General features: G+C 46.1%; 1 protein-coding gene across 2 annotated transcripts in view; it reads left to right on the plus strand.

The window, feature by feature from the left end:
• The window catches only part of St6galnac3 (ST6 N-acetylgalactosaminide alpha-2,6-sialyltransferase 3), a 557,412-nt gene that overhangs the window by 187,625 nt on the left and 344,424 nt on the right, over positions 1-25,363 (plus strand). For both annotated transcript variants that reach the window (XM_041651036.1, XM_041651035.1), the window contains exon 2: positions 17,856-18,050. In XM_041651036.1, coding sequence (XP_041506970.1) covers positions 17,856-18,050 — 195 coding nt within the window. The remainder of the gene's footprint in view (positions 1-17,855; positions 18,051-25,363) is intronic.

Raw genomic sequence — 25,363 nt, forward strand, 5'->3', positions numbered from 1 at the left:
TTCTTTGATATCAAAGAGCTTCTTGAAGATATTTCAAACTAGAGAGACTTAGGTTGCATTTCAAGGTGCTACTAGCATGGTCTTTTGTAGTTAGAAAACTCTCTAATGTTCTTCTAAGTGCGTTGTTCTTTATTCAAAGACACCGGCCTTCAGCATTCCTATATTCAGTAGAAGGGGGGAGTTTTTGTCTCCCTCTCCCTGTATTTTCCATCCTCACCTCGGCTCACCCAAGGCTTGGTGCCCCCCGATGAAGCAATAGCAGGCAGCACCGGAAGGAATATTATGTTGAGCCCACTGTGTGCTAGATAATACAGACACACACTCAAACACACACACGCACACACACACGTACACACACACACACGCACACACACACGCACACACACACGCACACACACACGCACACACACACGCACACACACACACACACACACACACATTTATCTCGACCCTTCTTTTAAGCTTTCTCCCCTACTGGGCCTGAGAATTAAATTATCATAAGATAGATCAACGAGGAAAACATATAAATTGATTTAATTCAAGTTTTATGTGGCCCAGGAGCCTTCCCGAGAGTGTGGCCTAGAGATACAGAGTCAAAGGCTTAGATACTAATTGGACAAGGATCAGTAATTGTGAGCAAGCAAACAATTCCATCCGGAGGTCAGAGGATCGGAGCAACTTTAACAAGATGTGTGCAGGGTCCTCTCATTCTCCACTTCTCATTCCTGATTTTTTTAAAAAAGGAACTCTTTTTAAATCTAAGGAAGGGGTTGTTTATATGCCCTTTGTGTAAGAATTTCTTCTTCCGTTTCTTAAAAACTGTTAGACAGCCATTTGATTTTTCTTGTAGGCACTGGTTTCGGGTGCCTTCATCCCCAAATTATTTTGATGGTGAAGTAGACAGTTTGGGCTTTGTATGCTCAAACCATTCCTTGTGCATCGCTTCACCATTGATTGCCGAAATTGTGGGGTGCTCTCCTCACGCCCCACATTGGAGCGTCAGCGAGGATGGTGTGTTTGCCTAGCCAGTGAACCCTGCTCTCTCTAACGCTTGTGGCAAGTTACCAGGGCTGTCTTGAGACAGGTGGGATTTAGTAAAGAAGTTGAAAGCCTAAACAGTCTTTGGGAAAGTCTGTGTGTGTGGCAGGGGTAGGGTGGGAGGGTGGGGTGGGTTTCATACTGCGACATGGTTTGAAAAAGCTTTACTCCTAAGACGGCACAAGTCGAGAATTCTTTTTCTTCCTAAGGACATGGTTGTTGCTGTGAGGCCCGGCCCTGCACCGCTTTCCTGGGCTTAGGTTCGCGGCACCTCCCATGTGTCTCATCAATAGTCCGACTTTCGGATGCACACCCCTCCGTGTTTCTTTCTTCTTGTCCTCCATTTCTGGAGCATGTCTTATCTTAGACATCCAGAACGTCCATGGCGGCATTCTCAGGCACGACAAACTATTACTGTGTGGTCAGTAAGTGCCACTGGAGGCTCTGGGGACAGGGCTGCTCACAACAATGCCTGCTTTGCATGAGGCTTAGAGTTTGCTTTCTCCAGCATTCCCATAGGAAGCCAGGCCAGAAGGCGCATCCCAGTGCCAGGGAGGTAGAGACAGAAGGGTCCAACACGGTGTTCATCGGCCAGAGAGCATGGCCGAATTTGTGAGCTCCAGGCTCAGTGAGAAGTTTTGCCTCAGAAAATAAGGTGGAGAGTATTGAAGAAAACACCTGGTGTTGATTTTTGACCTCCACATTTGAGCCGGCACACATATGATATAACTGAACATGTACGTATGTTCCATACACATATATGCATACACAGAGATGTCTGGAGAGGACTAGGAAAGCATGATGGAGCATCAGAGACCTGCAGCCCCGGTGTGTAGAAGCTTCCACTTCCATCCACTTTCTTGTTCTGGAAAAAGAAGTTGAGCTTAAGACTCTACATCTTTTGTGGTGCAGGCATTCCACAAATGTGCAGATTGGTAGAAAATATCAAATCTCTTTATCCTCAGGCTGTGCTATAAAATTACAGTAATCGAGCATTTGTTGCCCTCCTCCCTGTGACCAAATATCTGACAGAGTCAGCTTACAGGAAGGAAAGGCTCACCGACTCCCAGTGTAGGTTCTTTGTGCTGGGCGGTCACGGAGGCAGGGTCAGGAGGCCGCTGGTCACAGTGCACTTGTGGTACGGGAGCAGAGGGAGGTGGGTACCCTAGCTCTGTTCACTTCGTGTTTACTGTGGGCTGCCAGTCGTGGGATGGGGCCGCCTGTGTCCTGGGAGGGTCTTCAGTGTGGGCTGCCAGCCGTTGGATGGGGCCGCCTGTGTCCTGGGAGGGTCTTCAGTGTGGGCTGCTTGCCATGGGATGGGGCCGCCTGTGTCCTGGGAGGGTCTTCAGTGTGGGCTGCCAGTCGTGGGATGGGGCCGCCTGTGTCCTGGGAGGGTCTTCCCTTCTCAGGTAAATCTTTCAGACACACCTAGAGAGGCGTCATCACTCTAAATCCAGGCAAGTTGACATTCAAGACCCATTATCCAGGTGACATTTTGATGTCAGTGGGCAGTGGGGAAACCATTGGGTATAGTGGACCGTGGACATCGGTTGGCATTTGTGTGGAAATTAAGAGTAGATAAACTCCAGACTCCTGAGAGGTTTTTTCACAGCTAGTGAGACAGGATGAGGGCTCTCCTCGTCTCCATGTTTATCGTGGAGAAGTTTGTAGATAGGAGCCTCGGATTTTCCAGTGTGACCCTGGAGCCTGAGTCCAGTTTCTCATCCGAGTGGTCCTTTCTTCTCCTGAGGACCAGCGGAACATGACATCCAGTGTGCAGTGTGTCTCAGTTTCTCCTCATAGTACCCATGAAGGGGAAATTATTATCTTCCTTTAATTTATCAATTCCAAACATAATATGTACCAAAAATGAGTTTACTGGGACAGGGGTACAAGATACGGTCTCTTTCTTCAAAGCATTGTTTAGACATGTTAGTTTATAGGGCTAGGCAGATTTGTGACCAAATATAGGCTAATTTATCCTTGATCAATACTGTAAAGACAGCTCTTTGGACAAGGCTGGTTGGAATCAGATGCCTTGGTGGTGTTAGCAAAGGGCCTCCAGTCACTGCAGAGGCACAGCAAGTGTTCTGGTACCGGAACTGGAGTCATTTCAAAGGAAGAAATGGAGTTTTAAGGCTAAAGAAATACTTTTAGCATTCAAGGAAGATTGACAGGGCCACATAGGCTGTTGAGGGGCACATAGTGAGTTCCGGGGCAGCCTGGACCACAGAGTAAGACCCTGGCTCAAAATAAAAGTCGATGAGTGAGTGGATGGATGGATGGGAAAAGCAGTAATTTCCTCTGGAACAGACTTCTGTGTAGAGAAAGAAAGCGAAGGCTCCAAGCTCCAAGGTGGCGTATCTTCCATCTATGAATTCTAAATGCAACTACTCTGAAATGTAAAACTTTTTCAGCAACAGAATGATGCTTAAATTCCAAATTTAAGGAGTACTTGCAATTTCAGACTACTTGGACTTGAAAATTCAACTGAAAAAAAAAATGTCTGTGTTCATAGTAGAAAGAAAACCCCTCCAAAATCGTAAACCTTTCTAGTTCCTAGAGTCCGCGCACATGCCATGCCCCGGCCGGGAGCGCAAGCAGGAGCCAGGCAAGTTTGCCGTGGCGGAACAGCTGTACATTGGGGAAGCTGTGAGGTCAGGCCACGCAGGGGCCCCTGGGGTCACCCTCAGACACTGCCGCACCACGTAGAGTCTCCTCTCGTCTGAAGAGAAAGCGACAGACTGAGAATTGAACGGCTTGAGATAATATATCACGATTTGTCAAATTCCTTTTACAGTGAAAGATGGAATCTGTTAAAATCGTTCCCCCGGAATACCAAGAAATGATATATATCGAACAAGAATCGTTATAATTGGTGGAAGGTGTGATTTCTAGCAAAATGGTCCTCTAGGCGGTGTCGTAAGCTAAACCTCAAGAGGAGCCTGAGAGATTGGGATAGCCCTGCGTCACCCCAGGTTAAATCTCTTCTTAGATGACGGGGCTAGTCCCAAAGCCACAGGGACCGAGTTCCTGAACCCCAGATGGAACATGAGAGGTGTTAATGTTTGATGAGGTCTGCCTCCCTGTGGTGGGGCCCTCTCAGCCAGGCGCCTTGTTGGGGGGGACCCTCAGCAGAGCGATTTGTTTTCCTGAGCTTCGCTTTATGTCCTGGAGTCTAAACGCTGGCAAACTGTTTTGATTTTTGAGTCGTCACAAAAGTCTTCTTTCTTTCACAGTAATTCAGTGTAAAAGGCAATAAAAATGATATATTCAGAAGTATTCAGGACCCGCTCGCGGTGCCACACGGGAATAAACTGTCTTGCCTCTTGCTCATCCCACGGGACAGAGCTGCGCCGCTCACATCTAGGAAACGCTGCGTCTGTTTACCTCCGTTGGCTGCCATTGTCTGCTCGGCTGAAAGGCAAATTTCTTTGCTTTCTTTTCTTTTTTTTTTTTCTCTGAATAAAAGCTGCCCCTTCTTGCTGAACTGCTCGTCTGTTTCACTCAGGGAGAAAAAGGCTTTGTCAAAACAGGAGCAAACCTGATTTGCAGAATATCACCTAAAAATAAAACACATGAAAATGTCAAAATATGCTAAGAATATGGGCCAACTTAGTGCTTTGGGGAAAATTACCTAACGAGTGTGGGGAAGGATGTTCCCAAGGAGTCAAGAAATAGGTGTTGTGTAATATCAGCGTGGGAACTGGTGCTTAGGCACTGGAGAGGCATGCCAGTGTGCAGGTGGCTTCTCTCACCTGAGCGTCAGGACACACACCCGTGTGAGCTCACACTCAGCTCTGCACACCTGCTCCTGGGCTTGAGTGCTTTTGTCAGGCCGTGTGCACAGGGCTCTGGTGGGCAAATCGTACTTTCTGGCAAGTTCTACAGGAGTGAGGAGAGGTGGGCAGCGGGTCCTGGCTGCTGTTGCTTAGTCACCCTCTTAGAACCTGTCAGCGCTTAGTTATACAGGACACCCAGCATGGTTGGGTGCCCACGCATGTGTGTGAACACGCGAGCACACACACACACACACACACACACACACACGCACACACACGCACACACACACGCACATGAGTCAAGGTCCAGCACTACTTCACCTGCCATTGGCTGGGTCTGATATCTAAATGAGGAGAAATGGTCATCTCTTCCTCAGACCTGTTTGTCATTCTTCTCTGGGAACCAGCTTCATGTGTATTTTCATGATGATGCATACTGAATAAATCTGAATATTTGGCTTATAAGATTGACGAAATAATCTCCCAAGAAATTTTCATCTTTATGCAGCCCCGTAGAAGATCTGAAAAGAGATTTTCCCCTTGTTTTGAAAAATAAGCATCCAGCGAACTTTCCCAGGCACTCTGTCTTCTGCAGCATCATTTCTTAGCAAAATCACGTCTCCGAGAAACCGGCTCCAGAGACTCTTCAGAGCCCCGCTGTGATGGCCAGGGCTCCCTGCAGATGCCTGGCAGTGTGTGTTGACACATCCCTGTCTGTCTGCAGATGAGAGACGCCCCAGTCTGAACTGTACAGCCAGGTAGAAAATACCTGGAGGTTTTCTCTCATCCGAGGGTTACCAGGGCAAATTGTCTTCTAGACCAAACTTGTTGTCAGCAGGCGCCAAATCTCTGCCGTCGGGTAGGCTTCGCTGAGTGGCCGCTGCTCACAGCCAAGGTGCAAGATCCCCATCCTCACCCCCATTTCTGTTTCACTCAGGTAGTCTGCTGCTTCATTTGGTGAGTGTGTCTGTACACAGCCTGACTACGGATATGGCCCGGACCTGGGCCCAGAGCAGAAGCCCTGGGCTGTGTTGTGCTTGAATTAGTCCTTGTTAGTAAGGTCAGCATTGGAGCGGCTAGTCTTAGGAAGCCCCAGATGCTGCAAAAGTGAGTATATAAATGGAGAAACTGAAGCCTAGGAGAGGAAACGTGGGGCTTGTGTCGTAGCTTGTGTAAGTTAAGTTATAGCCTCTGGCCTTAAGCTCTTTCTGTTCAACACTAAGCGGTAAACTAGACTATCCCTCCTGCCTACGTTATTGTCTTGAAAGGGTTCTGAGTTTGTATTCTGTTTCGGGGAATGGTGCTGTGGTTGATTAATGATGTCTGTTTGAGAAGAAGGAGGGAAGGAAAGCTATAGGGTAGGGGGTGATAATGGCGTGTTGATCATCAATGCTATCAGGTACGAAGCAAGCTTCAGCTGTAACAGAGTGCTTTAGGGTCCTCTGGGGCAGGGGCGCAGGGCAGCGTCATAGAACAGTGACATTTGGGTTTAATCCTGAGGATAAGGAACAACTTTCCCAAGAGATAGAGAAAAAGAAAGATGCCCCATGGGGACCGGCTCTAATGGGAGCTGAGTGTGTATTTAAGGAAGGTGTTAGTGGCAGTGAACTGCCTGCCGTATTCTGTGTATCGAGGCTGGCCTTCTCTGTGCTCCCTGGTCAAATTTTGCAACAACTCCTTGGTTTTACAAAGAAAGAACCAGATTCAAACTAAGATCATGCAGCTATTACGTTGAGCTGAAGTTTTGACTATTAGGTGGGCTCATGGCAAGCTACTCAGAAGGATGATGTGGATGAAGAGGGAGAGTGGAAAGGCAGGAATTGGGACAGCTCAGCCTGAGTTGCCCTTAGACACCCAGCTTGAGATGACTAGAGAACACTGTACACGGTCCGACCTGACTCCGGCGGCCCTGGTGCAGGAAACTCTCACCAGGCAGTGGGCTCAGACATCCAGAAGTAGCACACTTAAGATGCTTTAAGATGTACAAGCAATTCGACTTAATGTCAGCACACCATTAAATCCACACCCAATAACCACACTGTCCTACTTAGACATTTCAACTATTCTTAGAACAATACTGCTCATTACTGCCAAGGGACCCATGCGTGACTAAACTCTGCTTGTGTGTTGGTGAAAGGCCTTTTAATGTGCATGTGCCACTCTGCCAAGGTAACTTTGACCTGCAAGAGGGTTGTTGGGAGATGCCAATACTCATTTCCATATATATATGTGGGATGTACCTGCATGCCATGTTCAAAGGGGAGGGGACTTCCGTTTTGTTTTTATATATTGTATCGATTGCTTTTCTGGTAGTTGTGGCAAAAATACCCCACTGAAGCACTGTACTTCTTTCTCCCGCATTCCATTTAGTTTTCCCTGCCTAGCTAAGTTCTGCGCTGCTATAGGTCCAAAGCAGTTTCTTTATTCATTAATGGTAATCACAGCACACAGAGGGGGCTCCCACATCAATAGTCTACGTTTTATTAGCACTGTCTTGTTGCTAGGAAGCATTCCAAAGGCTCTTAATATTTAGCCACTCATTTTAAACTTTCAAGTAATCATCTTGGGTAGGTACCATTGTGGAACGTGACTCTAACTGTGTAAAGGTGTGTCACTTTTGTTTATGCTGGGTAATGTGACTCTAACTGTGTAAAGGTGTGTCACTTTTGTTTATGCTGGGTAATGTGACTCTAACTGTGTAAAGGTGTGTCACTTTTGTTTATGCTGGGTAATGTGACTCTAACTGTGTAAAGGTGTGTCACTTTTGTTTATGCTGGGTAACGTGACTCTAACTGTGTAAAGGTGTGTCACTTTTGTTTATGCTGGGTAACGTGACTCTAACTGTGTAAAGGTGTGTCACTTTTGTTTATGCTGGGTAACGTGACTCTAACTGTGTAAAGGTGTGTCACTTTTGTTTATGCTGGGTAACGTGACTCTAACTGTGTAAAGGTGTGTCACTTTTGTGTATGCTGCATTTAAAGATGTAAGGCCGTGTGTTAAATTTTGTAAATACGTGTTGCATCTGTAGCTCCTTGCCTGCCTGAGGCACCTGATTGGTCTGATAAAGAGCTCAATGGCCAATAGGTAGGCAGAGGAGGGATGATAGGTGTGGCTGTCAGGCAGAATAAATTGGAAGAGACAGGTAGGCTCAAGCAGGAGAGAATGAGGAACACACCCAGGGAAAGAAGCCATCCATCCAACCAGACATAGAGACGCAGTGAAAGTTAGAAATACAGAAGGAGCAAAGGTAATAAGTCCTGAGGCAAAATGTAGATAAAGAGAAACAGGTAAATTAAGGTAAAGAGTTAGCGGGAAAGGAGCCTAAACCAGGCCGAGCATTCAAAACGAATAATGAGTCTCTGTGTCATGATTGGGAGATGGGTGGTAAACTGAAGAAAGCCTGGTCCTCTTCTCTGCCCAGTTGGGAAAAGAGGCACAAGGAGCCTAAGCAGGTGACCAAGGTGACCAAGGCTCTGTAACATAACCCCGCCATCCTGAGTATGTAATCAGGTTCCCTCTGGAAAGCTGTCTCCATCAGGAAAAACGTGAGCTGTACTGCCTGACGCTCACCGGGCACACGGCACTCTGCACCATACCCTCCCCTAAGAAAGTGACGGATTGCCCTTCTCTGTGTAGTGGGCTCTGTGGCCCCTATCGTGTCTTCTGTGGTAGAGTTTTCCTTCAAGTGCTTCCCCCAGAGCCGAGCTCTGAAAAAGCACAAATTCCTGTGGTCCCTTTAGGAGAGGATGTTGCTCTGAGCACTCTGCTGGTGACAAGTCCCACTCAGCCCCCTGGTGCTGTCCTCACTGAAATGCTCCCCACTTCCCCCCAGTGTCTTACTGCACCCCACAGCATGCTCCGGGGCAGGAGGAAGAGAAAGGAGCTGTTTGCGAATTTTCCCTCTGAGGGAAAAATACATTTCTCCTCGTAATAAATCTGGATATGTTCAGCTAATTTAGCTTTCTGTTGAGCAGACACTAGCATCCCCCTCCATCCTTCCTTCTCTCCTTTCATCCTGTTGGGAAGACATTAGCATTCCCCCCCCTTCCTTCTCCCTTTCATTCCTTTGTTTTCTCAGCTGTTTTCCACTCAGTTGGAGACACTGCTCCATGCTGTCACGTGAGGACTCTCCATCGGCCTCCTACCCTGTCCCACCTGACTCTCATTCCGATGCCAGGAGCCAGGCTGTGAAGCAAGGGGACTGTATAGTGGAAACCTCTGAAGTTGAGGCGGTGGGAAGGGACAGGGTGGAATGGTGGCGCAGGTGTGATCTAGACAGCGAGACTGGAAACATGGACAGGAATAGGGGAAGGGGCAGCATTTATCCTTTCTTCTGGACGGCAGAGTCATGAAAAGATCAATTCTGCACTATGTGAGGGTGTATAGATTCGGAAAAAGAGGAGGTCCCAGTAGGTGATGACATCACTGCCAGATGCACACATGTTTGGGTTGTTTTGATGGTTCTCGGCAGGACTTCTGTAAGGATACATGGACCGTAATAAGTGGCTGAGAAAGAAGCCGAAGTACCTCAGTGATTGCTTAACCACCTGGCGGCACCTCTCTTCCCTCAGACCAGGGACACACAGAGGAGCTTAGGCAGGGTTGGAGAACGTTCTTCCTGTGTGTACAGGAGTTCAAGGCGAAGAAAACCACAGGCCTTTACTCTTGGCAATCTTATACTCGACATTGGTACCATGCTAACACTTGCTGATAGGAAAATAAGAGGATGAAGCGGGAGGGTGGTGAGTTCAAGACCAGCCTGGGCTGTACTTTGCTTGGGATTTAGCTCAGATGGTAGAGTGCTTGCCTAGTGATCGGGAAGCCTTGGGTTCAGTCCCCAGTACCTCATAAGTAGGGAGGTGTATGCCTATAATCTCATCACACAGGAAGTGGGCACAGAAGTATCAACGGGAGTTTAGGGCTTTCCTCAGCTATGGAGTAGTTTGAGGCAGCTTGAGACAGCTAAAATAGCATCTTGTGACAATGACAGGGGCTTTGAAAATTCCCAGACACCTGCGGTGGTCTATACCAGAGCAAGGCAGAGCACATTCTGACTTGGGTGATGGAGGCGCTCCCAGGGGCCTATCCCGACTGAGAGCTAATGGAAGCTAAAGGTTCCCAGGGACAGACAGTTGCTCTTCTTGAGGGGTGTGGCCTCCTTCACATGGTTCGTCCATGCTCCACCCAATGGGTCTATAGCCTTGCGCTTGTAAACAGTATCTGTGTATTCTGTGGTTTATTAAAAAGACGAGGTTATGAAGTTGGGAGGAGTTTGTAGGAGCTTTGGGAGGCGTTAGAGTGGAGTTGGGGTAGATATGATAAAATACTTTATATATTAATATACATTAAATTATTAAATAATTCTTAAAATCTAAAGGTGTTTTCCCCCAAAGGGGAAGGAAATCGGAGAAAATGTGCGTGCATATTAATGACTGTGGGTACGTTTCTGCACTGTGGTTTGAACGCAGGTCAGAAGACTGTGTGTGTGCTCACCTCATTCGTCATTCACATAACTCCTCAGAATGTTTGGTATGTTCCAGCCATTTAGAGGCCTCCTTTGGAGTAAAACCAGACTTCTGGGGAAAGCTGTGGTCATATATGTTTTGTTCTCTCTCTGATTTGCTGTCTGCCCAGAACAGTTAATGGTAGAGGTGGCCTTGAACTCTGTGACTTTGGGCTTTGCCTTCCGTATTTTGAATTCCTACTAAATCCTTGTCAGGTAGAGGCACACTGACAAACATCCCAGGCCTTAAAGGGGGGTTACTGGCCTGAATGAATGTGTCGTTTCTTCTAGCCCGGCCTCCTTTCTTTTTAGTTGCGATGTGAAGTAACAGACGTTCACTGGACCCTCTGAGAGAGCGCATGGATTGCTGATCATGTTCTTCCTCATCTTCCTATTATTCTCCCCCTCTTCCCCCTTCCCCCACCTCCCGCTCCCATCCCCTTCTGACTCTAGGATTCCTTTCCCTATTCTCATGTTGCATGAACGTTCTCCCTCCTCTCCTGCCTTTCCTCGAGCCTCTCCCTGTCTTATGGACCCTTTCCAATTTCCCAGGTTACACACACTGCCCGCCCCCACAACCTTTTGAAGCTGGGCTCTGTGTAGGAGCGAGACTGTGCAGTGTTTGTCTTTCTGACCCCGGCTTTTATTCACTGTGATGTAACATTTCCAGTTCAACTCATTTTCCTGAAAATTTTGAAATTTTTTCTTTAGGGCCGAATAAAATTCCAGTCTGTAAGTACCACGTTTTCATTATCCATTTAGGTGCTCAAGTATATTTTATTTGTGTCACCACAAAGCAGTTTGCCTACTAGCAATGTTCTAAGTAAGATCAAGAGTTATGGGATTGAGCAGCCGAGGCGAGAAGTCATAGCCGTCTCATCACATGGTGCCTATGGGTGCCTGAAGTAAGACAAAGGGTGCCCGGTGTCTGGCAGAACAGAGGATGACTTTAGTTTCCCTCCCGGCTACCCTAGGCTTCCTTATTGCTGTCTTTATAATGCTGGGAATAAAGCCAGATTTAGGGAAAATGAAATGATTTGTCCACAATTACTGATTTCAAAAGAAGTATAATTACTATGCTTCATGTCGGTCTCTTAATCTTCCATATGGATTAGATATCTGGCTTATTGATACTATGTTTCAAAACCTATTTAGGGCTGGTACTGGCTCTTTTCTGACCAGTTCTCTGACCACATCCTTGCTGGTGTGAATTGTTTGGTTTGAATAGCAATGGCCCCCCATAGGGTCATTTGGATGCTTGGTCATTAGGGAGTGGTGCTAATTGAGGGATTAGAAGATGTGGCCTTGTTGGAATGGGTGTGGCATTTTTTTTGGAGGAAGTATGTCACGGGGGGGGGGGGGGGGGGGGGCTTTGATTTTTCAAAAGCTCGCACCAGGCCCAGTGGCTCTTGTCTCCTGCCTCCAGAGCCTGATGTAGAACTGTCTGCTCCATGCCTGCTTGCATGTTGCCATGTTTCCTGCCCTGTTGCTACTAGACCACACTCCTGAAACTGTAAGCAATCCCCAGACAAATGCTTTCTCCTGTAAGAGTTGTCTTGGTTGTAGTGTCTCTTCACAGCAATAGAAGGTTGATAAGACAATGGTAATCAAAGACTTCATTAGTGCACACACTGAACTCGGGTTCTACCATTAGACTAGGATCTCAGTTCCTTGGTTTTCCAATCTGCTGTCTGTGTGCACGGGTGGACCACTCAGCCTCGGGTCTTCATGCTTGTCTGGGAAACAGATTACCTAAGCAGGCTGCAGTGACACTGTGTTAAGATCCTCTTAAGACTCAAAGAACTGCTTTATGGGAGCATGCCTTTAATTCCAGCACTCAGGAAGCAGAGGCAGGTGAATCTCTGAGTTCAAAGACCAGCCTCTGCAAAGCAAGTTCCAGGACAGCCAGGGCTGTTACAAGAGAAACGCTGTCTCACAAAACCAAAATAAAAGATTGTGGTACTCAGCCCTGCGTCTGTCCTGGACATAAGTGGCTCACTGGGTGCCCTAGTGTGAAGAAAGGATGGTCTCGGAGTGACTGTCGCTGCTCTCTGGAACCTTCATGGCCATTAGGGGCGTTCATGGAGCATCATGTCTCACCAGGACATTTCACCTTTTTATTACCACTTTTCTGACTGCTACCCAACAAAAACAGATTTTCCCTCAGAGGTCACTGTCACGTAAGTGGGGTTCTAAACAGACTGTTGGCCCCACTGATCCAGTAAATGAAGGTTTTATTCATATACTGACTTTGCTAAGTCATCTTCCTGCAAATGGCCTGAAGTTTTGTTGTGCTCATCAAGAAGCCAATTTGGAGCTGGACAATGGTGAAAAATTGAGCCACACTGATGACATGTTTCAACCTGAGGGAAGAATTGTCATTAGACATGATCACCAATAAGCAATAGCGAGAGACAAACCAGGCTGAGAGATGACCGGACAGTCACAAATAATCTAATTGGCATTGCGTTTTAAATGTATTGGGAGGTAAATTTCAGCATATGAGAAAAATGAACACTTCTGAAATTCAGCTCCTTTAATCATCATGCAGTATCATTTAAATAGAAAAACGCGCATTCTCTCAATGGTCATTTATGAAGGGGACCTGGAAAGAAATTAGCATCTGACTGGGTTAATAAAGTCTGTATTGCATGGTGAATGGTTAAATTCTGTGAAGGAAGGATAAAGACATCACTGAATGTGGCCTGTGAGTTCTGTAGGGGCACAGACTGGGTTCTCTCCCCTCCTTCAGGAACTCCCCATGGAGTCTGTTTTGAAATAAGCGTTTCTGCTATAAAGTCTGATACATTGTATTCCAGCTCTAGAGAAAGAGCAAATAGAATGTCACATTTTCTGATGTAGATTTCTAAAGTACACAGGGGATTAAATTTTAAATGTCTCAGCTGCCAGAGGCCCCTTCAGACTTCCCCCAAATGAGAAACAAAGAAGGAATGAACTTTCCCTGAAGCAATTCATCAGATCTACTTGGGCACAGTGGCATCCTCTTGAGCTCATAAGGATAAGTTGCCCCAAGTAATTCAAGGGTTTGCAGCTGCTTGGAATATTGGAGAAAGGTTTCTCTGGTCTTTAGCATGCTTTTCCCATGGCCTGATGAGTTCTTGCTCACTAGCTAGTTAATATCCATCAAGAAGGCAACAGTTAGGAGCCAGTAAGTTGGGTCTGTTGGGTAAAGTGCTTGTAACAAGCATGAACATTCGAGTTCGGTCCCCAAAAGCCATGTAAAAAGCAAAGCCGCACAGAATGAACCCCTAGTTACCAGCACCAGGGAGAGACCACAGAGATGGGAGGACTGGGGGCTCGTGGCTGGCAATGAATCACTAAACTCTGCATTCAGTGAGAGCTTGTCTCAAAAGTATGGGGAGTGATTAGTAAGATGTCCTGTCTGGCTTCTGTGTGCATATACACAATCACACTGTGTGACATCTGTCCCCTACACACAATCACTCTGTGACTTTTACACACACACAATCACTGTGTGACCTCTGGCTTCCGAGTGCTTACACACGCACACAGTATGTACGCGTCTATGTATGCAAAAGAATTTAACAACTGACACTAGCAACCTAATAACACCTTCCATTTTTAGAGTCCGTTGTTGTCTGGCGGTGTTCGAGTTTTTCACTCATTGTAATCTTGGTGCGTCTGACCTTAGAGGAATGGTTGTTTTTATATGTTTTGTGCGTCATGAAACATCTGTTGGACCAAGCCTTTCACATGTCTACTGGCAAGTATCACAAGTATTGACTTTTATTTTCTCGAGTCTAATTGGTGGTTCTTTTATCTTCAAGTTGTTCTGATGTTTTTTGCTGCCCCACTGTCTGTGAAACTGATCTTCTGAGTGTTGACTAACACATGGCAATTGCAAAATAAATTTTTATGATCAGTTTAGCATAATCAGCCAATCCTAGTGTACATAGCAGCCTCCTTATCAAATGTTTTAACGATTCTGACAAAAAAAGTGGCCCATGCAATTGCTCTTCCCGAAGCTGCAATGCCCTGAGGGTTGCTTGCTCTCCCGCTTCCATAGGGTACTCTATTTGACAAGCAAGGCCTGAACTCTCCCTCTTAAGAACACCAGACCTCCCTTCCTCTGGGCTCCTCAATCACCCATGCAGCTTCCCCTAACCTCATTTGACACATGATATTTCATTATCTGCTTTCCCTGCCAACTCTTGTGACTCTTTGAGGTTGTTCTGCCTGGTTGATTACATTTTCTTTCTCAGAACCGTCCCTAGTCCAAACTCGGTATGATGTCCAAGGTGTGGCTACCTTTATGTGTGTCGTGTGCATTGGTGCTCAGTTCACTTCTCCATCTTCTGTGTCTCCTGCAGATATACACGCATGCTCTCTGCATGTAGCCATGTGTGTGACAGAGTGCCCAAACCACGGTCTTCACTGTGGCTCTCGTGTGGCAGAAGTGACTGCTAGGAAACACACATTTGTGTCTGGGCCTGTTGTCCTTGCCTTGCAGAGCTTCAAGTTACACCTTCTCTGGTGAAGTTTCAGGGTGGGTTGTGTCAATGCGTTACTCCCATGCAGAACAAGGGTAGCATCGCATTAGACAGAGGGAGAAAGAACCTGGCCGCCATAACGTGGCAGAGTGGGACTGGAGGTCTGAGCTATGAAAAGAGGACCCCTGACCCCGTGAATACAGTTCCAGGTACAACAAGAAGGGCGGTGCCTGCTCTCCACCGGTAGCCCACCCACTCTTTGCTCATTTTAGCTCCTTGAGTAGCCCAGAGACAGGTGTGGATTCCAGGGGCGCAGGCATTTGCTACCCTGACTTCATTCTGTTCTGATGTCTCTCTCGAAAGTGGTTGGCTTACTTTTGTCTCCTGCATGCATTCTGTAGGTGTGGCTGCTGTTGTTGTGTTAGGAAGGCTCCTCTATGTCTTTGTCCCCAGGCCTCCAGCTGTGCAAGTTCAGCAGTTAAGGGAAGCAGAGGGCCTGCTGGGCTGAAGAGTAGACAAGAGCACAGATCACATCTGGGGCTCCTTCCGAGCAGCTGTTGGTCTAAGTGGTGACAGAAAGAAAAGTGTGACTGGCCTCTTTGGTTTTATTTAGCCGTCTCTTCTGGTCCGTGCCCCTTTAAGCTTGTTAAGATCCATCACCTCATTTACGCTGTTACCTTGACACATGGCAGGGTTGTGGACATAATGATTCTACAGAAGAGCAAATTAAAACGTTTCTTCATGATTAGAAGGTTAAATGCGGGAAGGCTGTGGTAGTTAGTGGGGGAGATAAGGGGTTCTGAGGAGGCAGAGCTCAGGGGACTCTCGGGTGATTAGAAAATTAGGCTGGCTAGACAGAGGAATGTGGGTTTTACAAATTACAGGAGCTGAGCAGGAATTGAGGTGACGTTCGCTCTGGATGCTGGCTCTGCTGCCTGGCTTCAGCTGTGAGCCAGGAGGTAGATTTCTGTTCTCCATTGAAGTTCTGGAGCTAATTACCCCTAGGAAGTAGCAGGCCCCAAACCCATCAGTGATGGCGGAAGGCCGGCCACTCATCCTCAGCAGCTCTGGTTTTCTTTTCTTTTTTTTTGATTTTTCGAGACAGGGTTTCTCCGTAGCTTTTGGTTCCTGTCCTCGGACTAGCTCTTGTAGACCAGGCTGGTCTTGAACTCCCAGAGATCCACCTGCCTCTGCCTCCCGAGTGCTGGGATTAAAGGCGTGCGCCACCACCGCCCGGCTAGCAGCTCTGGTTTTCCTTCAGCTTGAGTACAATTGAGAGTCGAACCCAGTTAGGGGCCAGGAGGGGCAGGTCGCAGCTGCTGTTCCTGCCTCTGCTCCCAGTTCTCTTCTCTCTTCCTGCTCTCACTTTGACTTTCTCTCTGACTTCATGACTTCCTGCTCTCACTTTGACTTTCTCTCTGACTTCATGACTACTGAGCTTCCGGTCCACCAAGAAGAGCACCAAAAGAGCCAAGGGCGTTAGCATCTGGCTCCCGGGATAAACTGTTGCAACCACAGTGACTTCAGCAGGATTCTGCTCTAACACTGTTGCGATCTAGGCTCAAGGTCAGCTCTGAGTTTTGTGTCTGCTGCTAATGTCCCCTTCTGTGTAAACTGAGAATCTTTCTTGAATCTCACTGTCACCGCTGCTCCAGTTTCTGTCCTTGGTTTGCAAAACCTGTACTGAAAGACCAGCCTCCTACTCATTTCTAACTAAGCCCTCCCTGTTCCAAAGTACCCCGAGCCATGCTGAACTATATGACATAGCTTTTTTGTCTTTAGAAATCAACAAAAAGTCCGCTTTGGCTTCCGGCCATCTCCTAGACTCAGGGCTCACATTTTAGCGCAGTCCCCAGGGTGGCCCACCATAGTTATCACTGTGCTGGCCGCTTTCCTTCTGCTAAGAGAGACGGATGGATTCCCACAGATAACCCATGCTTTCTTGTTTCCTTGCCTGTTTCTTCCATCTAGAAAGATCTGCTCACACGTCCCTACCAATCAAAACATGCCTTTTATCAAGCTCCATCTTGAGTGTATATCATGCTCTCTCTCACCCCGCCAGATGCAGTTGCTCCGGCTTTCTTCCTTTGCAGTCCATCCAAGGGGATGCACTTGGGCTGTTTGCTGTGTGGTCTTCTCCCATCTGGTGCTTAAGATTTCAAGTTTACGTGGTGGGCACAGGTGGCCTTTCTGTTGGTAGAACCCTCTGGATACAGCTCCAGAAGTGTAAGGTGGGAATGAAGCTGGGTGAGCCATGCCTTTCCCGCAAGTGTTTGCTGTATTTCTTGTATGATGTAAGGTGTAATATACTATGCAGAGGACGTGGATTCAGAGAGTCCTGTGACAAGGACATCCAGTGGCTTCAGGAATTGAGAATCACGTGGTAGAAAAAGAAATGGTCACAATTATACTTTGAGAAAATCACAGTAAAGAGGCCTTTAAAGCAAGGGTTCTCAGCCTGTGGGTCGTGACCCTCTGAGGGTCACTTATCTGATATTTACATTATGATTCAGAGCAGCAACCAAATTAGTGATGAAGCAGAGATGAAAATTTTACAGCTGGAGGTCACGAGAACGTGAAGAGCTGTATTAAAAGGTTGCAACGTTAGGAAGGCTGAGAACCAGGGCTTGAGTAAGGACGATGAGACTTCACCTCTGCTGGGGCTGGCAGCTTGGTGGTGGAAGGGTGGGGGAGGGAGCTGAGGAAGCAAGAAGGGTCTCCTATGGTTGGGTGTCTGGTTTGAGTTCTTAAGATAAAAGATGGCAGGTAAGGAAGAGGGAGGAGGGCTGGGAGAGTACAAGAAACTTTCTGCCCGTGCTCACCCAAGGATGGCTTGTTTGTGCTCCAACTTGAAATACCCTACAAGACCAAACCCTTTGATTCTTCAAAGATACCCACCTCCACCCCGCCCCACCCCACCCCACCTCTATCCCACCTTCACCCTGCCCGCCCCACCTCTATCCCACCTCCACCCCTTCTCCCACTCCCTCCCCTCCCTCTCTGGTGGCTGCAGCTAGTTGAAGGTCACTCACTGTCCTTTTCTTCTCCGCTGTGTTACAGAAGAAGTCTGTGGTTGTGGCGAGCTTCACAGCGCTGTGCCTCTTGGTGCTGGCCATGCGCCTCGTCAATGACATGAATTTCCCTTTGCTACTGAGCTGCTTTGGACAACCCGAAACAAAATGGATCCCACTGCCTTACACATTCAGGCAGCCTCTTCGGATTCACTATGGATACATCAATGTGAGGACCCAAGAGGTAAGACTTGAGAGGGTTACCTGGGAGAGTATCCATGGCAACTGTTTTCCAGCAGGAGCAAGATGGCTTCGGAGTCATTGCGTTTACCCATTCTGTCCCACTGAGATTCTTTGGGTCCCTGACAACTTTTTTTCTGTTTTTCTATTCTTAGCTACTTCTGACACATGTCTAAAATCCTTCACCCCCTCCCACATCAAACCATCAAATCACTGGCTTCCTATGGAGTTGAGGAAGCAATTACCTGTTTTCCTGGTGGCTTGAAGCTTAAATACATATCTTTCCGTTTAGATGCTCTGATCAGTGGCGACCAGCTGGAGAACCGACTGGCTTTATTTCCTGTAGGTCACTTGGTTGGCGACAGCTCTTTATAGAACTGGAGAAAAGCATCTGTCTCTTTATAACTCTGTCATCCTTAGACCTAGAGCTGAAAAAAAACGGGACAAGCTGAATTCTAACATTTGCAGTGGCTGCAGAGATAATGGGATTTAACATCTTCCCACATTTAAAGGGGTTAAAACCCTCTAAATCCTGCGGTTGCTGAACTTTTAAATCTTTGTAACCAATTGGTATCCCAGGTGAGGGTGGCTGTATATTGACAGCTAGGAAGAGTACACCCACAGACACAAGCACATGCCTAAAAGCCAGGAGACATGCCTTGGACAGTTTAGGATCAGATTCTCGGGCTGTGTGTGCACTTTTTGTTTTGGTTGTGAGGTGAAGTCTCTCTCCGATCTAGAGCTCACCTGTTTCTGCCTCCCTAGGGCTGGGATCACAAGCATGCGCCACCAAACTGACAATTTGTTTTCTGTTTTGAGAATTTCACATGTGTTTTGATTGGATCCGTTCCAACGTCATGTAGTCCTTTGGAACCTCATAGAGTATCATTGGCTTGATCTGTGCGTGCTGAGCTCTGAGTTCTTCTGTACAATGGCCCTTTGTGTTCAGAGCGCCTTTCACAGCAGTCCGTCTGCCCTTATGAACATAAATTCTCAGGACCCTAACTTAGGTGCTCATGCTCACATGGAGAAGACTTCAGAGTTTTGTCTCATGAAGTACAGGAGGTGGGAAACCCCTCAAATAATGAGGAGCAAGCAGAACGATTGAAGCTGTTCTCAAGTCATTTTCGTGGGGTGGGGTAAGTGGGAGGCATGTCTAGTGTTGATTCAGTCAAGCCTGTTTGAAGTTGTTGGTGACAGGTTCAGTCACCAGTGCATCCCAGCACTGAGGAGAATCTGGGGGCCAGAGCCTGCTGGAGGACGGCTCTTCTGTGGATGGTGGCGCGCCTGAGTTGTCGCTTCCTGTTCATTTCACTCTTTGAACATTGTTTTCGTATCTCCTGGATTTATAGACTGTTTATTAGACCTTTATAGTTGAGGGGGAGGCACTGTTAATAATAGACGAATTCCTCAGAGTCTTGCTGGATGTGCACCCTCTAATTGGTTTTAAATTAACTTTGGGAAGTCTCTTGCTTGAATTTGTCACGTGTCCTGATAAATTGATTACCTGTATAAAAATGTGTCTTTTACGGAAGAGCTCACCTCACTCTTGTCTCTCGTTACTTTTATGTCTGGCTGTCACTTAATATTCTGTTACTCTGCAGTATGGGTTAATCATTTCACAAGTGCCTGTCACAGGCTGAAAACGGAGCGTATGGATAAAGTACCTCATGAATTATGCCCACGAGAAGTGTACCACTGGATTGTAAAGCCCTGTGATGTGTCTCAGTATTAGTGAATCAGGTTTTGGAGTAGCCTCTCCTTCCTATTGCCATAGACTCTGCCCTGCCTCCACTCCTGTGGACTGTACCCTCGTAAACCATGAGCTCAAACATCTCCTCCCTTAAATTTCCTATTTTCAGGTATATCCAGTCACAGCTATGAGAATAACTAAGACAGATCTCCATGTAAAATTACAGTTAAATACATTTCTTATGCTTTCCTTAGGGTAGCCTGTGTATCGACATGAGTGTTGGATATGTCCCTGGATTTGAGGGGACAACAAAGGGAATTGCTTCTGTGTCTGTGCTCTTGGGGGTGTCATGACTTGAGGTTCTCAGAACATTGATTCCGCTACCTAACACTCAGGTCTCTGACTTTGATTCTTGAAGGCCTTCTCATCATCCCTCATACTTAATGTACTCATCCCAGGGAAAGACTGTTGGGAGGATATTATTTAGAAAGACCCAGTGCACAGCCTTCTGGAGGTGACAGGGGTCGCAGAAGGGGAAGGGGGAGGTAGTGACCCAAGTGTAGAGGCTAAATAGATGTCTTTCTATTTAGCCTAGAGCTTTGTTTCTTGTTCTCTGAAGAGTCTATTGAAGGAGGTAGCAAATCCCTTCCAGCATGGCTACAGAGAGTGGAATGGAACTCAGTAGGTTCCTCCCACTTCCCTTTCTTCTCCAAACCCGCGCAAGCTGATTGTTGAGAAAGGGGGTCTTGAGACAGTCGTGAAATCAATGCCACTCACTGGGTGAGGACTGAAGTCTTGGATGTCTTTGCTGGCCTCCCCTGCTGTATCTCCTGTAACTCATGACTGACCCATAGCTTCTCAGGCTTCCCTTACTATCTCAGTGTTATCCATAATGCAATCTCACTAAAATGGTTTTGATTTTTAGTAAGGAAGTGTTTGTCTTAGCTTTAACTTTAAGATTATAGTTCATTATTGAGACAGGACAGGAACTTGAGCAAGACCGGAGTAGAAAACACCAAGGAACACAGCTTACTGGCTAGTTTTCCAGCTGGCTCAGCGAAGCTCTGCCCTGCCTAAGGAGAGTGCTGCCCACATTCCTATTAGTCATGATCAGGAATCTTCTCCAGATATTGCAGACTAGTCTGATATGGGCCATTCTTGAATTAGGTTCCCTCTTTTTGAGGTAGTTGTGTCAAATCTACAATTAAAACCAACCAGCACAATCCACTTCTTGTCAACTTGAGATACATACATACACACACACACACACAAACACACACACACGTCACTGTTAAGTCATAACCTTTCCTTCCCTATTTGTCACCAAGATCTCATGGTTAATATCATAATATAAAATACAACAGAACTTTAAAAGCTGCAGAGTATTTTAAAAATTATGACATATAAATATTTTTATTAAGAGTAAATATGAGGAACCATTCTGTGGTATAAGGGCAGAGTAATTATCAACACACATTGAACATGACTTTAGAAAAATTTGTCATCCATAGGTGTTTAAAAAACGATACATACTTACACTTGGTATTATTCTGTAAACGCTGTTGTTTCCTAAGCATTCATTTTAAAATACTTGTACTAGATAGGGCAGGATAAAGGATCTAGACACTTGCCCCATTTGGTTTGAGGTATCATTGTTCCTCTTGTTGAGGTCATGGCAAATAAAGGGAAAAGAGATTCACCTTGGGCTGGGTTCCAATCTTAGTTTTCTACCATGGACTCAGCCACTGTGGTGGGTGTTCTGTGATGTGACGTGGTGTGAAGGCGGACATTACCTAGGGCAAATCACCCATAGGGCATTGGCATTGGCTACTGGAGAATCCGTCACTGATGACCATGGGAGACTACACCTAGACTTTGTGGTGATCAGTTTTATGGCAGCCGTCCTCCTCTGATCTGATCAGAGAACTAGAATGTGCTAGAACTGGGAGGAGGCTGGTGTTTGGAAAAGAGTGCCCCTTTCTATGATGTTCAGGAACCCAGAACATAGCAGGCAAGGCTAGGACTGTGTTTTCAGTCTCTTTAACAATTTCACTAGGCGGAATTGCATCTCTTTAAAACCCGAGAATCTCGGAAAGGCTCAAGGAGACAAAATGCAAAGGCTTTGCAGCAGTTCCTCTGATAGACAGGCCATGCTAATTATAGATGTACACAACAGATTGGTGTTGCAATAGAATTTCCTAAATTGTGGTTATTGTAACAATTAAGGAACAAAGCTGACTTTCTTGGCAATAAAAGAACATGCTCACCACATTCAAATAAATGTGCACTTGTAACTAATGCTGGCATGAATGGATTTTTTATGTTTGTATATATAGGCTTTAGATTTTACAGAAGTATATGGAGAGCAATTATATGCAGATGTATGCTCTCAAAATTTTAAACTGATCAACCTAATTGTTAATTAAAGTTTGGATATTCCCATTTGTGTAATTATAAAGAAATTTCAACTCTTCGGTTACTTTACAGAAAGAAACAAATTAATGTCTAATAAAGTTGCTTATTTGACACATGCAGGTTGGGTTTTTTATTTTAAACCTGACTTATCATTTTTCTAAGGACTTGAGTGGTGGGGGAACGATTTTACTTCTCAGGCAGGCTGTGAGATGGCAACCCTCAATCGGGAAACACATCTCGGGACAATGGAAGACGAAATGCAAAGGTGGAGAGGATTGGCAGCACCAAGGGTTGAGTCAGTTCCAGGGTGATCTTGTGGCTCGTGACACAGGAACATGACACTTAGCTTTGACTGTCAATCTGACAAGTCTTTTCTCACCGTGAAGAGAGCCTCAGTGAGGAACTGTCCAGATTGTGGTGCTGGGCGGGCATGCCTGTTTTCCTGTTGGAGTTAATTCAGATGGGAACTCCCACCCTGCATGTGAACAGCAACGTTCTGTTGTCTGAGTCAGGGACTGTAAAGAAGGAGCCAGCTGAACAATGAAGATGCATTCCTCTTCCTCCTCCTCTGCTCTTGACTGGAGTGCAATGTGACCCAGCTTGTTTTAAGCTCTTACAGACTTGACTTCTCAGCCATGATAAAGTCCTTCCCCCCAGGTTGCTTTTGGTCAGTGTTTTCTCACAGAAATGGAAGTGGATCTAAGATAGGTAGTCAGGAGCAGGGTGGAGCAGGTGGAGAACCTGGAGAAGCCAGGAGAAGAGCAAGCGTGAAAGAATCTGCACTGTCTCTGTGCCCATGAACAAGGCACTGCTCCCAGGACTCCAGTGATCTCTGACATCTGTATTGATAATCACGTTGCCTTACATTTTATAGTTCTGGTTCGCTTTCATTGATCCACTCCCTTCCGTTCTAATTTTGTCTCCATTGATGGGCTGCTGCTCTGGTGTGGAGTACCTTCACCATGCAGACCACACAGGTGGTCACTTTTAATCATCCATTCTGTTGCCTTGACATGGACACAGCTATGTCAAGGGATTCAGAAGGCATGCCTGATGCTCTGATATTTCAGAGATGGAAAAAATCAAGCATGCATTGAGTAACTCCTGGGCTGATTTTGCTAGAGTCAAGTATACTCTGTACAGTTGTAGAAACATGAACTATGTTATATAGTCATCCAGACTACGGGAAATGGAAAGGTGTTATGATGATCTAGGATGTGGATATGAGGTCCTTGGAAAGGATAGGTCACACTTGTGCTTGTGAACAGTGGTACATACAGAGGGAAAAAATATATGCATCCATACTCACAAAACTATATTGATGTGTATTACATGCATTATGCAATATATACATGAACCTGTTTAAATAATTTCTACTTTCCTAAATACAAACATGTATTAGTGTGCCCATATACTACTATATATTATGTGAGAAAATGGTTAACCCATATGCTAGCCTGTTGTACAGTATGACAGTGCCTCATGAGCCTGTCCACTCTCTGCTTGCTCTTTACAGTGGTCAGCTCCCCCCCTACAGAGCACAGGGATGACCACAAACTCAGATTAGTATTAGAAAATGAAGCGATTGGGCAAGATACAGGAACAAGGTCCAGGAAGAGCCATTCTGAACCATTCCCATATTTTCATTATAGTTTTCTTGCAACACTGTTGACGAGAACTCCTTTTTTCTTGGGGTGGCAGACTATTTGGAATATGAGTGTCTGGGTGGCCTATCATATTCCCACAGAGAGTGAGACCAAGACACTGAGAGGAGTAACACGTTGTAGAGGGACGTGAAGTCTGAGGTGACGTCTCAGGTCCAGAGCCCAGCCGTGTCGGAGAACAGTCTCGCAGCTCTGCGGTTTTATGTAGAGAAGTCTATAAACTCTGCTTTCCATTTTAACTTTTATGTCACTTGCAGCCAAGAGACACACACAGCAAATGCATTGTTGTTTTCTAACCACACCCAGGGACTCATCTTTGAGTAAGCTGCCCTCTAGAGAACAGCCAGCCAGCCTTTAAAGTCTGAACTCTCAGACTTGTTGGGATGCCAAACAGCAGAAGTGGCCCACCAGTCTGCTGCGGTGGCTGCACGGCTGTGTGCACTGCCGGCCTTTGTCTCTGTCTTTGTCAAAGACCGTGTGCCTAGGAGCACCCTGCTGAGGAAATCCTCTGATTCTTGGAGGGAAGAGAATGAAGGCTTCAAATTCAGACGCGGTCTGGACTACCCTGACCACTTACGGAATCTCTGGCCATACGTGCCTAGCTGATGAATCATGCAGTCATAATACAATTATCAGGTAAAATTGTCGGTATTGCTGAGGCATCAGAAGCCCCAAGAGATTGATGCTCACTTTACGTACCACATCTGTTACGGATGAAAGATCCATTAGTACCACAGTTTTTAATATAGTAATTGTTTCTCCAGGAAGACAGACAGGGATTTTATTCGTTACTGATCCTTAGGTAGAGAAATGCTCATTTTCCAACTGTCACGTTACCATTCTTGAGAGGCCTATTAGAAATTCAAATATTATTTCATTTGTGATAAGAGAAGGAAAACAAAACAGTTCACCTTGTTTAAAGGATTGAAAAAGTGATAGAACTGGGACCTGGTGTTAAAAGGTTTTTTCATTTAGTTTTCCTCGAGCTGATAGGCTGGCAGAGTAACAGACAGGATTGATCCATTGGCAGTTATCCTAACCATGAGAGCTAGTCAACACATTTAATGAGATCTTACTGCGTTCCAACCCAAATGTGCCGAAGATCTTCAAGAAGATTTGAAGGTGAAGTTGACCGAGGAAGGGGACTCATGTTCTGGAACAATGCCATCTAGAGAGTGTTGAATCTGAAGGCCAGCTGACTCTCTGTCTTACATAACAGGATCATTCCATAGTTGTTAAGAATCGTGAACATTTACATAATTGCAATTAAACAATTGTGTAAGTGTCTGGAAGATAATTTGTCACTAAGTAGGTGACATTAAATTATGATTACTCATTTTTCAGAGTAAGCCATATGAAAGAAAACATCTGATTCTAAATATTTTGTTGCAAAAGTAACCACATAGTTTTCACGTTAAGAGCTAACCAACAAAGCTGGAGAAACAGCACATGTGATTACTTGAGCTCTTGCCCAGTAGACAGACCCTCCCCCACGAGGGCCATGGTTTGAGTGGTGTCCATCAAAGGCCCACCTGTTAAAGACTT

Source organism: Microtus oregoni, unplaced genomic scaffold (genome assembly GCF_018167655.1).
Source record: "Microtus oregoni isolate MIOR12 unplaced genomic scaffold, Mior012 000000F_ref0000247, whole genome shotgun sequence".
Taxonomy (NCBI): domain Eukaryota; kingdom Metazoa; phylum Chordata; class Mammalia; order Rodentia; family Cricetidae; genus Microtus; species Microtus oregoni.